The 16961-nt window shown below is 31.2% G+C and overlaps 2 protein-coding genes and 1 long non-coding RNA gene across 4 annotated transcripts; 2 read left to right on the top strand and 1 right to left on the bottom strand.

Moving 5' to 3' along the window:
• Window positions 1-1710: 1710 nt before the first annotated feature.
• Window positions 1711-4163, top strand: LOC107921371 (E3 ubiquitin-protein ligase RZF1). Of its 2 annotated transcripts, none has more exons than XM_016851239.2 (2): window positions 1711-3069; window positions 3313-4163. In XM_016851239.2, exons 1-2 carry the CDS (start codon window positions 1917-1919, stop codon window positions 3351-3353), a joined length of 1194 nt encoding a protein of 397 aa, XP_016706728.2. In that variant the 5' UTR covers window positions 1711-1916; the 3' UTR covers window positions 3354-4163. The 2 variants fall into 2 exon arrangements, with proteins under 2 accessions (XP_016706728.2, XP_016706727.2); XM_016851238.2 differs by having other exon boundaries at window positions 1712-3069; window positions 3310-4159.
• Window positions 4164-7118: 2955 nt separating this feature from the next.
• LOC107921795 (ethylene-responsive transcription factor ERF014) lies at window positions 7119-8151 on the bottom strand. Its single transcript, XM_016851642.2, has one exon. It carries the CDS (start codon window positions 8032-8034, stop codon window positions 7402-7404), a length of 633 nt encoding a protein of 210 aa, XP_016707131.2. The 5' UTR covers window positions 8035-8151; the 3' UTR covers window positions 7119-7401.
• Window positions 8152-12919: 4768 nt separating this feature from the next.
• LOC121229425 (uncharacterized) lies at window positions 12920-16602 on the top strand. Its single transcript, XR_005927166.1, has 4 exons — window positions 12920-13701; window positions 14020-14092; window positions 14177-14263; window positions 15395-16602. It is a non-coding gene; the product is annotated as an uncharacterized lncRNA (long non-coding RNA).
• Window positions 16603-16961: the final 359 nt, after the last annotated feature.

A 16961-nucleotide genomic window follows, 5' to 3' on the forward strand; every position in this document is an offset into this window, starting at 1 on the left:
TCTTACCCGATGCAAAATTAATTTTGTAGAAAATTTTATAAATTTTTTAAGATTTCACAAATAAAATTATTGTTTATAAATAGCTTTATGAGATATTATTGTGTATATTATGAAGAGCAGCCCAATTATTGTCCAACCATTGTAAAAAAAAAAAAACGACTTGAATTACTTATATTTTCAATAGACTTCGCGCAAATTGTAATAAGAAAATCTTTTATTATTTTAAAAGAACAAAAAATTAATAAAAAAAAATTATATATAAAATTTTTATCGGAGGTAATTAGATTGTTTGAGTAAATCTTATAAATTGTTTATAATTCTTGGTATTTATGAAAATAATTTATTTATTTTTGGTATTTTTTATGTTTGTTTTAAAATTCACATTTTAGATTCATAATTTTTCCTTTTAATAAATTATTTTTTAAAATTGAAACTTAACCTGTCTTACCACTACATTCAACATATATTGGTGGAAATAAACTTTATACTTTATTGTTTTACAAATAATTTTATAAAAGCAGTATTTATAAATTTTTTATATTTATATTTTTATACAAAATTTTACTTTTTTTATTTGCTTTTTTAAATTAAGTATTATGGAATATTAGTATGGTCTTTCCCTACACTTTGTGTTGAATTGATTATTTATTTTTCGACTAAATTACAATGTAAAAATTTAAAGGCTAAAATTATCTCAAAGATTTTGTACTCTTTGTATATTTAGAATTTAGCTTCTCTACTTTTCGAATTAAAAAATTTAGGTCCATTTATTAACACTGTTAGAAACTCTTGTGTTGGTGTGACATTTTGAAGAAAATAAAATAAACTTGGTATCCATATACCAAAAAAATATCGTAACGGATCTGAATTTAATAAAAAAATTTAATAGTGCTAACAATTCTTAAAAATTCACATCATTTTAATTAGAATAAAATATTTAGACTAACTAATGACATTATAAAAGTTGAGGTATCAAATTATGTCAAAATCAAAGTATATAAATTAAATCTAAATTTAAATTTGAATGAAATATAAGGATCAAAATTTAAATTTACCCGGATGTATTTTGGTTTCACTTTAGAGAAAACAATGAAATAAATATTTGGAGAGGAAGAATTAAAGTGATATGAAATTGGAGAAGAAATAATTACATTAATGTATGTAGTTTGTAAATAAATTTGTTTAAAAGCAAAAAAAAAAAAAAAAAAGAAAAGAAAAGGTTCTGATTCTTCTTTCTTCAGGTCTCATAGGAGAATCAACAACAGCTACCCAGAAAGACCCTGTTTCTTCTGCTCATGATGATGGGTCTGCGCAAATCAAACCCCCTCCCCCCCCCCCCCCCCGGAATCCCTTACAGCTACAGCTAAGCTCCCAAATCACCCAAACCACGTTAGGCTTAATTAATGCTGGTGATGAGGTGATGCTTATGAACCCAATTTAACATTGCATCAAATGATGTATTGGTTTTTACTGATGATGCCATCCCTTCCTGGACAGTGACTATGAATTACAGGGTGGAAAATTTTCCACCTGACTTGGGGGGGTGGGGCAAGCACACTCATTCCTTATGTAACTAAGAATAAATACATAAGCAACATACCTAAATTTTTTATTAGTTTATTGCTAACATAAAATTGGTGTTGTTTGTTCTCTTTCCAGGGAAGTTAACCATTAAATTCCCCTGGAAATTCAAAAATATTATTTCATAATAACACAAAAGGCTGGAAAACCTTCCAATGACAAAATCCCTTTTCCAAAAACTTTTCTCATCCTTTCCTTTGCATGTAAGATAACAATGTGAACTAAGACCTTGGAAGGCCATAAATACACACATCAAGAATAGAAAGAAAAACCCAGAAAGACAGAATTGCTTTGTGCAACCCTAGAAAGCCATACTTTTCTGCATATCTTGGTTCATGTATAATAATATATATGATGGTTTCGTAACCATTACCCAAATAAATCAAAAGAAAAGAAAAACATCTAAAAACCAGAAGAAGAACATGTCTCTAAGCGCACCTAGAGCTAGGGTCAATGGGGTCGATGGGGCCAATGGGGCCAATGGGGCCAATGGTGCAACCCCTGGGAGGAACTACCAGCATTACTGGTGCTACCAGTGCCATCAATTTGTTCGGATTGCCTCTACGAATCCTCCGGAGGAGGTTGTCTGCCCTCGATGTTCTGGTCAGTTTATTTGCGAGATGGAAATCAACAGGCCTAGGATGGTTGACTTCACTGCTTTTGATCCATCCCCTGAAGCTCGTCTGTTGGAAGCACTCTCTCTTATTATGTATCCTCCAATCAGGCTATTCGGTCTTGGTAATTCTGATAACCAAGAACCTCAGGACAGGCGTTGGTTGAGTCGTCCGAACAATTTACCAGAATCCGAAGGTGAAAATTTGCCTCGGGAGCGTCTTCGTAGGCGCAGAAGCCGGAGTTTAGATGGAACTGATGATAGAGAACAAGAACCTGAATCTCTAGGCCGTCCTACTTGGATTATTGTTCGGCAGCCGGGTTCTTTTAGCCTACCCGAAGCTGAACCAACTTTGCCACATGAAATCCCTGCACTCCGTGGCCCTGGTCTTGATCCAAGGAACTTCTTTTTTGGACCCGGACTAAATGAGTTGATAGAACAACTGACACAAAATGACAGGCCAGGTGTACCCCCAGCCCCGGAGTCAACTATCCACGCGATTCCGACAGTAAAAATCACGGAATCGCATCTACGCGACGACTCGCAATGTCCGGTGTGTAAGGAGGAATTCAAGGTTGGTGGGGAGGCAAGGGAGTTGCCTTGTAACCATATATACCATAGTGATTGCATTGTGCCTTGGTTAAGGCTTCACAATTCTTGCCCTGTTTGCCGCCATGAGTTGCCGGTTAGCAGTACCGATGAACAATTGCCGGTTAGCAGTACCGATGAACTATCTAGCAGTGACTATTTTTCCGAACCTGAGGTTTCTTCCAACGACGGTAGAAGATGTTGGAGGCTTAGGCAACTGGCTAGCAATTTGTGGCCTTTCCATCGGAGGCATCGGAGAATTAACCCACAGACTGACGAGTCCCCTGGTAATGAAAATTAATTCCAAGTGATTTCATTTTATACATGAAATATATATTGTATTAATCAATTAAATAAGATGAGGCCTGAACTTGATTTGATTTTGTGAAAACATTAAGCTGTCCAAAGATGATCATGAAACAAATATTATGCTCAGTTAATTAGATTTTTATGATACAGCCATTGATGTAAATCATATATTATTGCTATTTATAGAAACTGAAATCCTGTTTGACTATGTTTTCCAGCAGTTGAACTTGAATCAAGGTCGCATCGTTGCTGTATTCTTTAGGATTTTATAGGCAGCTATTCACTTCAAAATAACTGTCTGTAAAATCACTAAAAGCTGCAAAACATCAGTTTCATCATCTCTCCCAAATACTTGTTTTAAGGAACACAATGTCGAATTGATTCAACCGAAAACTAGTGAATTATCGGATCTAAGATGTTTATCTTTGAAGCTCTTTACATTAACATCCATACCAATATATATGTTTTAAGCTCTTTACATTAAAAATGTGATCAATTTATTCTTCAATCCTTTTTTTTTTTTTTGGAATAAGAAGTGAAAAAACACAGTGCAAATATGCCGCTAAACCATGACAGCAGTAGCGCGATTATAAGGCGCTCCATCTCGATCACGATCAATCAAAGCCCGGAGAAACCCAGGCATAACAGCAACGACTTGAACGGGTGGCGGCGCATTCACCCCTGCTTTCGCTAAGCTATCCGTTACTTGGTTAGGCTCGCGCAAAATATGCTGGAATCGAACATGCCAAGGCCTTTCCAGCAGCTTCGAGATGACCCACACTAAAACCATGCTCCCATCCATTTTTTAAACATTGGTGCTGTAATATCTCCATTTACAATCAACAGCGAGGTTGAAAATTTTCTTAAAAGGTGAGAAGTAAATTATAAATGTTTGAGGGAGTTAAAATGTAAAGGGACTATCTGTTTTCTATCGTGTACAATGAACTTACACAGATCTTAGACTACTGTTAAGTCCGTTCATGTCGGTATAAGTGCCTAAGCAAACGAAGCGAGTCCAAGCATTTAGTTTATTTTTCCCACGAACCTGATCGACATTAACACAAGTACGGAATCCATGAAAATTCATCATATACCGCAATAGAATAAATGAAGACCACAATGAAGGCCCAGAAAAGTGAATGAACAAAAGCTGCCGCCGGCGGTGAAAAATAGAATAAAAACAGATGACAGCAAAAGAAAATAAATTTAAATATCTAAATAGCCCGTACACTTTAAAAAATAATAATAATAATAAATAAATAAAATCAAGGGTGTGTTTGATTAATATAAAATTTTCAGTTATTAAATAAGATAAGTAACGGTTATTTAAGAGATAAAAAGTACAAAATTGATTTATTTTATTAAAAAATTAAAATGAATTGTTTTATTAGAAATGAAATAATTAAATTACCATATATTTTTTTATTCAAAATTATCTAAAATAATATAAAATATTATATTAATAAGATTAAGATTAAAAAAATATTTAAAATAATAATATTTAGTTTTATCAAACAATATAATTATATTCCGTATTTATATTTATTAGTTTATCAAACAATTTTTTAATATAAATTCAACAATTATAAAATTTAGTAATAAAATTTAAGTATTTAAAATTTTTCGTTTATCAAACACACCTTAAATCTTTCTAAAAAGAAATTATATCCAATTGAGCATTTGAATGGTTGAAAATCCTAACAATTAAGCCCTTTGGTTGTTAATGTAAGGGTTTTTGTTTTTTAATTTAGTTTACTCTTTTACATATATCATGTGAGTATTTTTTTCCTTTAAAAAGTTTTAAAAGAAGCATAAAAATTATAAAAAAATTACAAAAATATTAGAAATTACAGAAAATTATTAAAAATAATAGGAATTTACAAAAAATATATATAAAAATGATATAAAATTATGAAAATATAAAAAAAACTATAATTCTTTTTCTAAGTATTAAAAAGTACAAAATATTATAAAACAAATTTAAAATATATGAAAAAAAAGTATAAAAAATATCTATTCCTCAACCCCCACCACCTGAGAAACTTTAGTTGATTCGTCCTTTCACCATTTTGTTGTTGATCGTTGTTGTGTTCGTTCACGTGGACTTCTTGAATGTTTACACCTTGTTATCCATCTTTGCATTGCTCGCAAGTGTTATCTCTCCCACTATCGTAAAAAACCCGTTAACTATCATGAATATCATCAACGACAATGCTATCGCAAACAATGATAGTGCTAGCATTTTCAACTAGGTTTTCATCAATTTCTTTTCTGATTTCTATATATATTTTGATCAATAATGATGATGATAAAATGATGATTGTGAAAGAACTAAGGTGGTGAAATAGGTTGGGAGGGCAATCCACAATTTAAGGATATATACAAAATTTTAGATTTTTTATATTTATATATATTTATAAATTTTTGTAAATTTATAAATCTTTTATTATTTTTAGAATTTTTATATTTTTTTATAATTTATATTCTTTTTGCAAATTTTTTTATTTAAACAAGTTATTCAACTATAAATAGATGAATTAAAGTAAAATTATCAACAAATCATGATATTTGACATGGTAGTTACTCACTTCGTGTATTAACTATATGGTTGGAGATTTGATTCTTATTCATAATAATAAAACACATTTTGTAACTAGCTCCTTATCTCTTCAGAATAACATTTAAATATTATAAAAAAAGTTTAAATTCTGAAGAAAATGTATGTTCAATACAAACCCACGTATCTATAACAAATATTGTCCTAAAATTATAAGATCTAAATTCAAATATTATCCGAATTCAAAATATCTAAATTCGATGTTGCGAATTTCAAAAACAGAGGATTTTCCTATAGAAAACTTTGATTTGCTCAACTTCCACAACAACTTCATCTATACAGAGTCTGAGTGGGACCAAATATCCAAAATTTAGACCCCAGCATCCCATATATTGAATACAGAAGAGATGGGGTCCCTCTGAATAGACATAGTCCAAAGTGAGCAGATTGGAGATGAAAGCAATGAACCAGGAGGGAGTACCAAATACAATGTAGAAGAAACAATTGGGGATGGGAACCCATGCCTTCCATTCCACTACAGGACAACACATATGGTTCACACACTTGGATAATGCTCAATGTAATTTGGCCTAAATCACCTATATATCCTTCTTGCTTGTTTAACAACCCCATTTCATCACTTATGGTGCCTCTTAATCAGTCATATATGTATACATATGTTGATATGCAAATATAAAAGAATATTAGAAATTAATTTAAAATATTAAAATTTTATAGCTATCAATTATAATAATTATAATAATACTTGAATTACTTATTACCTATGCTCATGAAAGATTGTCAGTTTTTGTCATGAAAAACCTATACACTTGAAAAGGCATGTCATGAACAAGTTAGCAACATCTAAATCTAGAGAAGATTTGGATGTTGGTGGTCCATTAATGGAAATTACTATGATCTTATGGCAGATAGTATGAACTGTGAATTTTTTAATATGGTTTCAAGTTTCAACAATGTCAATAATTTCAGTAAAAGTATCATAAAAGCCTTTGTATTAGGAATTTGATTGTATTTTGACTCTTTCACTTAAAAAATAAAAATAGGCAAACCAGTCCTTCTACATTAGATTAAAGACCAAATTAGTTCTTTCTATTAAAAATTTCATCCATTTATATTGTTAAAGACTGGTGTAGTTGATAGAATAATCAGATAATGACATATAACATGCCACGAACACCTCATGCTGATGTATAATAACCAATTTCTAACAACAGAGATGGATACAATTTTTATTAGAAGAATTAATTTATTTTTTGATTTAATGTACATGAATTAATTTACCAATTTTTGAATAAACAGAATAAAATATAATTTAACTCTTAATACATGTTTACATTATAATTTTACCCATTTCTAAAATAATAAACAATATAAACAGGGGGTCTCCCTCATAGTTTCCAAAGGCCAGAGAAAGTAAATGGAATAGGTGTAGCATGAAAAACCCTAGCATTTAACAAGAAAAAAACTTATTTCTTCCATTGATTATTGATAACATTGAAAATGACACACTTAATTTGCATAATTTATACATAAATTGAATGTATAACCCCCCCCCCATTGGAGAATCCAAAAAAATGTTTTCATCTCCTTGTGGGATTTCTAAAATACACTTGAATTAAATATATATGAAATATATGTCACTGTCAGTAACATCTTCAAGCAACAACTGAAGATCATCAATGAATAGGAATGGACAAAAAAAAAAAGAATGGTTAAATCCCTTGACTTTGCCTTAGGGAAAGCTCCATAGACGAATATCACTTAATTCCTCATAAAAATCATCCATCACTGTCGGTGGATCAAATGGAACTAAGTTGAACATTTGATCAATGTACTTTGGAGATTGTAGGTCATAAAAGGAGGTGTACCATGGTTCCATCATGGAAATAGACTCAAGTGATTGTATCAGTGATACATCATCAACTTGATCAGACGGTGAAGAAGCCATTGATGGGGAAGAAACTAATGAGGATGGCGTAGGAGATACTGGTGGGGTGGTGCCACTGCTAATGCCATTGTCAGGGAAACAATTAGCTGCTGCGGTAGCAGCAACTCTTTGTATTGATTTAGGAGACATAATGGTATCAGGAATGTAATCAAGGGATGTGTTAGGGAAGTTGAGACTTGCAGAAGAACCTTTGAGGCATAACAATGCAGCATCATAGGCTCTAGCAGCTGCTTCTGGCGTAGAATAAGACCCTAACCAAATCCTTGTTTTTTGATTTGGTGCCCTAATCTCTGATACCCAAGAACCCCAGCTCCTCATTCTTACACCCTTGTACTTCTTCTTGCATGATGATGATGACGGTGTCATTTGCTTTGATGCTTCTGCTTGTAATATCTTTTGTTGATCCCTTTTCACCATTGCCAACGACAAACTTTCAAGGAAAAAAAGATCAATATAAGTTGATGATGAACAACTTGCAGTGTGTACTTGTTGAAGGATCAAATGCTTTTGGTTTTTTCTTCTTTTAAAGAGATGAATGTGGGGTAGTATTTATAGATGGGGGGGGGGTGAGGGGGCTTAAGTTAGAAGATCCCTTGGTCAATCACTATGGTTCCACATATATGAATATAAAAAATAAACATAGAAATGGCTGACAGACAGATATTTTAAAGCTTTATATTAATGGAAATCGATATCACTTTCCTGCTCTATGGCTATGGCTGGCTGGTATAGTAAAATATTTTTAGGTAAACTATACCTATTAGTCATTAAATTATAGGTTACTTTTTGTTTTGGTCACTTCAATAAAAAAAATTATAAATTGATCACTAAATTATTTAAAAAATTTTATTTAAGTCATTGAATTATTCAAAAAAAAATTTATTTAATTTACCGGGTGGTTAAATTTCTTTTAAAAGAAAGTTTTGCCGACGAGCTTTAAGCGACAATTATTCGGTAATTTGTACGGTGGATCAATACCCGTCGACGGGTAGAAGAATCTACTTTAAGTCCACGTCGATCTAACGATTAACATCAGAGATTGGAGAAAAAAACTATTTGAATGCGGTCCACTTATTCGTAATGTCCTCAGTAAAGAGCCTAAATTGTAGAAGAGAATAGGAAAGAAAGTCTTTGATTAGTGCAAATATTGCCAACAAAAAAAGCCATATAGCATTAATTTTAACACTCCAATAACTTAAATAAAAATTTTCAAATAGTATAGTGACCAAATTGTAATTTTTTTTAATTAAGTGGTAAAAACAAAAATTTACTAATAATTTGGTAATTAATGATGTAATTTATCCAATATTTTTATACCAAATGCAGTGAAGAAATGTCAATTTGCGAACCTCTTACTCAACCTACTTGTTGATTAGAGGTCAAATAGTTTATGTTCATTGACAAATTACAGCTAGAAACCATTTTTGAAACATTCAATATTACATCATTAATGTGGACAAGTTATTCCTTAAAGACTTTCATTTGTAGAAAGAATTCATTAGCTTCAACGTATGCAATTAGTTTCCACATCCCAATGGCTATATCTCTGCTGTAACTTCTAATAGAAATGGCAGTTGAATTGGATTTAATGCACTTCAGGAACTCCACATGCAGACATGCAGTAATCAAAGACTAAAAATATTATTAAAAATTTGAAGTTAAAATGGCTGTTTGCAGAGTTTCTTAGACTTACCTAGCAAGCCACCTCCCACCCCAGTTGACACCCAGCAAACTTCTTTATTATTATTATGTTTTATTGTTCATGTCATGGCTAAATACTCTTTTCTTTATTTGATATATGCTAATATGTTTAGAGAAAATGGGGGAGAGAGAAACATAGGATTCTTCATAGGCACTTTCCAGGCTTTTTATTAATCAGCTGTTAGGGTGGATATATTTAAAAGATTTTAGAATATCATATCTTATATAGGTAGAAAAATGAAAAACTTTTAAGTATAACATGTATAATAGCTCTTATATATGGATTTAAGGGAGAATGTTAGACATATTTTTTCATATTAATATTCAATTATAATTGAGATATGAAAAAAACACAATAAAACAGTCATTGCAATGTAAGATATTTTTAAAAAGAGAAAAGAAAGATAAAGGCAGGCAGAGCCAGCTATTGCTGCTCTGTCTCGCAGCTCTGAAACCGCGTCTCTCGGCCATCAGTTCTCATGCAAAAATTAAAAAAACTCAAATTTCTGTTTAAAGTATGTAGAGTGAATTAAAAAACACATGAATTATCAACCGTTTGAAGCTGTTTTGGTTAGCTGCTTAGGCATGCATGACTTGACTTTGTTCCCAAGTTTCTCACTCGGGTACTGCTAATTGCACACCCAAAATCAACTACTGGTCTATTGCTTTTTGCCTGTCATGGGGGTGCACATGCATTTCAACCTCTTTTTGGGGGACAAATTACCCTTTCTAATGTCAGGATTATGGACCAAAACACGTATATAGATGGGATGAGCCTAATATTAGTTGGTTGTATTTGGTCATGTAGACATTGTCAGGCAAATGGGCATTGATATGCCTAGCAATGTAGAAAGGTCAAGAAAGGCAGAAGATAAGGAAACTGTTTGTAAGGCAATAATGTGGAAATGAATACACATTCTACTGAACAGTAAAGCACTTGAAATTCCATTTTGGTCATGAACTTTATAGTTTTGAATACGTACAAGTATTAAGAAAAAGATAATAAAGTGTTTTGTATATCTGCATATGCAATAAAGTTTGATAATGAGAAAGGGCAGTGACAGACAGAAAATAAGTAACGTGAACACGCTCTGAAATGCTGTTCCCAATGATAATTCATGTGGAAAAAAGAAATAGTATCGGCAACCCGTACAAATCTTGCGTCTCCCTGGTCTCTTTCCCATCCTGCTCATTGTCATACACTTGGGAAAACACTAATATAATAAATAACAAAAGAATGAATCAAGAAGGCATCCCTTTCTTAAATTAATTGTGAATTATCACCCACTATTTAGCGAATAATACCATCAACGACGACTGTCATATTAAGTTCATCTCATGTAATGATCTCAGTTTCACATACTCAGAAACCCTCGTAGAAGTCACATCTAAACAACTCCCCAAGCTTACTATCCTTTAGGAAGGGGCTTTTTTTATAAAAAAAGTAGCCCTAAAAAATAAATTAATTATTAAAATAATCTACCCTTTTAATTATGTATAAAAATAACTCATTTTTTATAGTAAAAAGTGGTGAGTCATATGATATGAGACCCACACTTTGCCACGTCAACCAGAGGTATTAAATTTTTTTTTGTTAGAACCATGTTGAATGGTGCCACCAGTATAAAATATTAGGGAAATACTAAAAAATTTGGAAAAATGGAGGACTTAAAAAAAATTTCCATTTTTGGGTGGAGCCATTCTAAATGGCGCTACTACTTTTCTGATTTGTCATGTTCTTATATTTTTTTTACTTTTTTTACTTTTTTACCCTTTTTTCTTATATTTTGTCTCTTTCTTAGATTTTTTTCTTTTTTAAGTTTTATATTATTTTCTTAATTTATTTTGCTTATTTAATTTATATTATTAATTTTAAAAAATTTGTAATATATATTTAAAATGTTTTATAATATTTTTTTAAAATTTTAATTATTATTTTTAAAAATATTTTTTAACTTTATATATATATTTGTGAAATTAATTTTTTATAAATTTTAAAAATGTATTTTTCAAATTAGTTTTTAAATTATTAGTTTTATAATATTTGAAATGTATGTTTAATATTTTATTAATTTTACATACAATTTTAAATATTATTTTTAAATTCTTTTTTTATCATTAGGTATATATATTTGAATTTTAAAGTTTAAATTAAAATATATATTTATTATAACTAATCACATCATGTCAGTGATGTGACTATTAATAAATTTAAATATAAATATAAATTTTAAAAAGTATATATATTAAATATTATTTTATAAATATTAAATATATTTTTTTCTTTTTTGACTCTTTTTATTGTTTTGTTTTTTTTATGTTTAATTATTATTATTAACTTTAAAAAATTTGAAATATTTTATTAATATATATATTTGTAAATTTTAGATATGTATTTTGAGATTATTTTTTAAAATTTTAAACACAATTTTTAAATACATTTAAAAAATTATAATTTTTCAATAATATAAGAAATCATAATATTTTAGATATATTTTTTAAAATTTTGTCTTTTTCCTTTTTTTTACTTTTTTGAAATTTTATGTTTTTTTCTTATTTTATTTTGTTTATTTATTTTATTATTAATTTTAAAAATTTTGTAATGTATATTTAAAATGTTTTATAATATATTTTTTATAATTTTAAATATTATTTTTAAATTCTTTTTTAACATTAAAAATATGTATTTAAATTTTAAAGTTTAAATTAAAACATATATATATTTATTATAACTTATCACATCATGTCAGTGATGTGACTATTAATAAATTTAAATATAAATATAAATTTAAAAATATATATATTAAATATATTTTTTTTATTATTTTGACTCTTTTTATTGTTTTGTTTTAAAAAAAAAATTGTTATATATATGGGTGGGGCTTGGTCCCCCCTTGTATAGATGAAGAAGTTGAGTGAGGGAAAAAAAAAAGGTACGTTTGTTAAAATTTTATTTTTTTGTTTTTATATTTTATAGTTAATGTAATATAATAAATAATTGTATTGTATGTTTGTTTTTTTATATTATACAGATTTGAAGATGTCTTCTGGAGCAAATACGGATCACACTTCATCGATGATCGACGAAACAGTAAAATTTATTATAAATTAAAAAAAATTCGGTTTAGTTTCCTAATTTTTTTTTACTAATCGCTACTCTGTTGAACATGTTTTGACTGCTTTAAAATACTTATATCTAATTAGTTGTTATTTAGCTTCTGTTGAACATTTTAGATTAATAATTTGATTATACTTTGTAATACTTTATTTTTGTTATAATTGATTTAGATATACATTATTTGTAATTGTATTTGTATACTTTAAAAAAAAGTTAGTAGCACTCACCTCCAAACATCTAATTTAATCACAAAAATTATAATAGAATAGATATATTATAAAAATAAATTAGGATATTTTCATTTTTTTAAATAACTATCCCTTAAAATCGACTTACTTAAAACTTTACAGCTTGTTTGGTTTGGTGTATTGGCATAGCCAATACACCCCTAATCGGTGGGCCCCACCTAATCCGGGTGTAACACGTCGTTTGGTTTGATGTATTGGTAATACGCACCTAATCCATTACCTTCTTAATCGGTGAAAACCACCGATTTCTATTCCCCCCTCTTTGCCCAGATTAGCTACCGATTGAACATCACCTCCCTGATTTGCCCTCCCCCCATCCCCTTGTTTCTCTTCTGTTCCTTCATCCGATTTCCTTCCTTATTTTTTTGCTTTTGTTTTCTGCCGATTTCCTCCCAGTCCATTACGCCTCTTTGCTGCCGATTTGTTCCCTCCGTTTCCTTTCTTTTCTTTTTCGCTCTGCCACTCTTTCGATTGCCTTCTCAACCAGTCGACCTTCTTTACTGACCCTTGTTTCGATTCCGAATCCAAGTCCGACCACTCTTCTCCACCCGCGACGCGAGCCTTTCGAGCACGGCCTCCTACCAATCCAGAAGCTCATATTCACTGACCCACTCCAGGCCCTAACCTCTCTGAAGCAAAAGCTCGTATCTTCCTCCACTCAACGAGTCGACTCGGCGGCCCTCGCTGACGCCCTCGAGATCTCTTTGGACCATGCACGTCTCGTCCTCGACACTCTCGCCTCGGTGCTTCACTCCGAATCCGACCTTCTCGTCACCTCGCGCTTCGACGATGTTGATTCCGTTGGTGCTGATTTGCTTGATCTGATCCTGTTTTTGTACATTCAATCGTATAAAAGGCATGGGCGCATGTTCAAAGTTTGAAATCCTGTCTTGATGAGCATAATTTGGAATTGCGTGTTAAGACAGCTAATGAAGCTGAAGCAATATCCCAGCAAAAGTTGGCTGCTGCAGAAGCTGAAATTGCTGAGTTGCGACACAAATTGGAGGCTTCTAAGAGGTTACAGTTTACTTGTTTCTTTTTCTTTATATTAGATTACCTTTTGATGTCACTGATTCAGGTTTATTATTTTAATATTCCTTTTCTTTCTGGAAGCGGATTTTGCCTAGATCTCTGCAAACCTGCTGCTATTCGTAAAATGTTTATTTGATGTGCCTAGAGAATTCCACCACACATTATTCTGTTGAAATTCTCATTACCAGAATGTAGATGTATTAGAAATTGTGTAGCTGGTATTTATGTTGTCGCTACCTTCATTTATCAAACAATGGGTTTACGAGAAGCAAGTGAAAAGTGTTAATTATGCTGTTATTTCAGGGATAAATCTAGGCTTACTGATTCTTTAAAAGCCAAAATTGAAGAAAATGAGGCTTACTTATCTGAAATAGAGGTTAGCTTCTTGTCATTTAGTCTTGGCTTTGCCTTTGGTACTTTCATGATGTTTTCATTACACCATTAGTTTGGTTTTCCTCAGTCAATTGGACAGGCATATGATGATATGCAAACTCAAAACCAGTAGCTATTGCAGCAAATTACTGAAAGAGATGACTATAACATCAAGGTAATCAATTATTTGGTTTATGATATTCAGAGATCCATTGAAAGTTTATGCACTAGCATCATTGTACCCTTTTCTTTCTTTCTTTCTTTTTTTTTTCCTTTTTTGCTACTTACTACCATAAAACGATGGTCTCTTGATAAGTTTTCTGTAACTATGTCTTTATGCTGACTAGTTTTAAATTGATTTTGTATAACTCTGCCTTTTTAAACCCTCAAGCATCTAGTTGTCACTAGCTACCACTGCCAGCCGTGTACTTAGAGGTGAACGGTGCTTCATATACTCATAGATGTTTGATCATGGAATAGAAATTTTTACTTGGTAACCAATCACAGAAGCTAACAATCATCATTTCCCTTGAGTTAAACATGAGATAGAACTTGGGAAGCTGGGTTCAGTTCTTGGTCTCCATTTGGGTGTTAGTTGTCGGTGTGAAGATTCATAGGTATTCTCTTTGGCTGGTCATCTGATATGATTGGTTGGACTTGTGATAACTAAGTGCCCATTTTCATTAATGTAAAATTTTATTGAGATTTCATTTATTTTTGGCAGGCACTGAGATTTTTGAATAGCCTAACTCCTCCAAATATATCAAGGATGAGGGTTTTATTGGCCCAAACATTACTGAAATTTGTAAAAATAAAAAATGATGTTGATCTTGTAATTTTAATTTAAAGACAGATTATGATCTAGTATTTCAAGGTAGCAGTTCTTCAACTAGGCTCTTCAGTGTTGTAGTTTGAGCTCTTGTTCTCATTTCCTGACAATTGGAAAAACTTGCTTCTGTGCCATTTGACTACATTAAGAATGGTTTTGTACCTGTTACTTAGAGAAGAAATACTTCATAACATGTAGCCTATGTTGCTTTCCTCATTTTCCTTGAATTACCTTTGTCCGACAGCAGTATCTGAAACATATTACGGTGTCGGTATGATTCTCCAAGTATATGGAAAAACTTAGAAAAATTGGCCATACTTGTGTTGGGCACATGCCCCTATCTGATGCACACTCCCAAGTTCAAGTAACATAGCATACAGCTATGGTTTGTTCGATTCTGTTTTGGATACTGTTTTTTATTTGGCCTGTTTTCTCCATCTATTTCCAAATTTGCTTATAGATTATTCCGTTCTTCAGGTTGTTATTACAAAATGCTACCATCTCTTCTGCAACCCTTGTGTGCATAAAGTCACCGAAAATCGTCACCGCAAGTGTCCGGTTTGTGCTGCAAGCTTTGGTGCCAATGATGTTAAACCTGTTTATATCTGATTTAGGAGCTCTCATCAGAACTGGTTATCCATGAGATTCGATGCACATCTCACATGCTTGCACTGTCAACACAGATATGAACACTCACAGGTTCCATGTATTGTTGTTTTAGAGTTGTTAGAAAAGAATCTAGACTGGAACTAGAGGTTTCCTATCCGTTTGGTCAGTGCAGATCCTCTCAACATTTGCTTGTTTGGTTCCAAGTTGATTGGACTTAATTCTACAGTATTTTATGATGTTTGCCTCTTCATTTAACTGCCTGGAACCACTGGAATCTTTCAAGTTACTGTTTGCAGATTATTCAGAATTGATCAATTTCTGTATTCTGCTGAAACCTTTTGGAGCAGTACTCAAAAGTTTTTGGGCTGCACAGATTTTAGTAGAACATTTTAGTATTATTTGTTTTCTTTTTCATTTTTTCTTTATATATATATTAATGGTAGTTTATGACAGTTACATGTTGAAGGAAAATAGTCTTCTATTTCTTTTATTTATTGTGGAGGAAGTAGCCATTATAAGGCCTTCCTTTGGAAATTAACGAGTCTGATTTTGCTTGTGTTCCTCTAGGTAGGGGACTAATGAGAATGATTGAATCATGAGACTTACTGTTGTATCCGTATCATGTTTATATATATATATTGCTGTGCCGTAATTGTATTCAAAATATTCTATATTTATATAAATTTTGATATGTTGGCAATTCAGATATTGAGACGTTAGTGCATTCATGTTGTTAATGTCTTTACTTTGTAGCAATTTATGTTCTGCTTCTACAGAATGGAAGAATCGATTATGGTGAATTTGTTGCCATGGTACTAATTTTCAGTTTGTTGGCAGATTGTACAGCAGATCCAGAATATGATGACTCATGAGAAAAGCGATCGGGAAACGGTTTTGGTTCGTCGCATGCTCCAGGACGGGTTACTTGATGTTGTTTGTTTGAAGCATTAGAGAGATGCTGTTGGTTTATGGAATGCCATAGGTTTTGTAAAACTTTGAGGAGTGTGGAAGTGTTAAAGTTATTCAAAATTAACAAGCTCACTATAAAGCAGCAAATTTATATTAGATTCCCATAATATACTTGCTGCATAAATGCCTTTGATTTCCATAAGTTCATATTTAAAGTTGGAATTTATAAATGTTTCAATGAGTATATGCTGCCACAGTTTATAGGATCTTAGAGAAATGTAATTTTCACTAACACAAATTACTCTTCTTTGCGGCTTAATTTGACTTTTAACACTAAGTAAGCTGCCACTAAATTTATTTCTTTTTACAAAATATTTAGAAAAAAATATTAAATTATATTTAGAAAAATTATATTTAATAATAATTATTTTAAATTATATTTTATAGTATTATATATTATGATTTTAGTAAATTCATATAAGAATATTTAATATTAAGAATTTTATTAAATCATATATTTTAATTA

The sequence above is a fragment of the Gossypium hirsutum genome, chromosome A01 (assembly GCF_007990345.1).
Source record: "Gossypium hirsutum isolate 1008001.06 chromosome A01, Gossypium_hirsutum_v2.1, whole genome shotgun sequence".
Classification (NCBI taxonomy): Eukaryota; Viridiplantae; Streptophyta; class Magnoliopsida; order Malvales; family Malvaceae; genus Gossypium; species Gossypium hirsutum.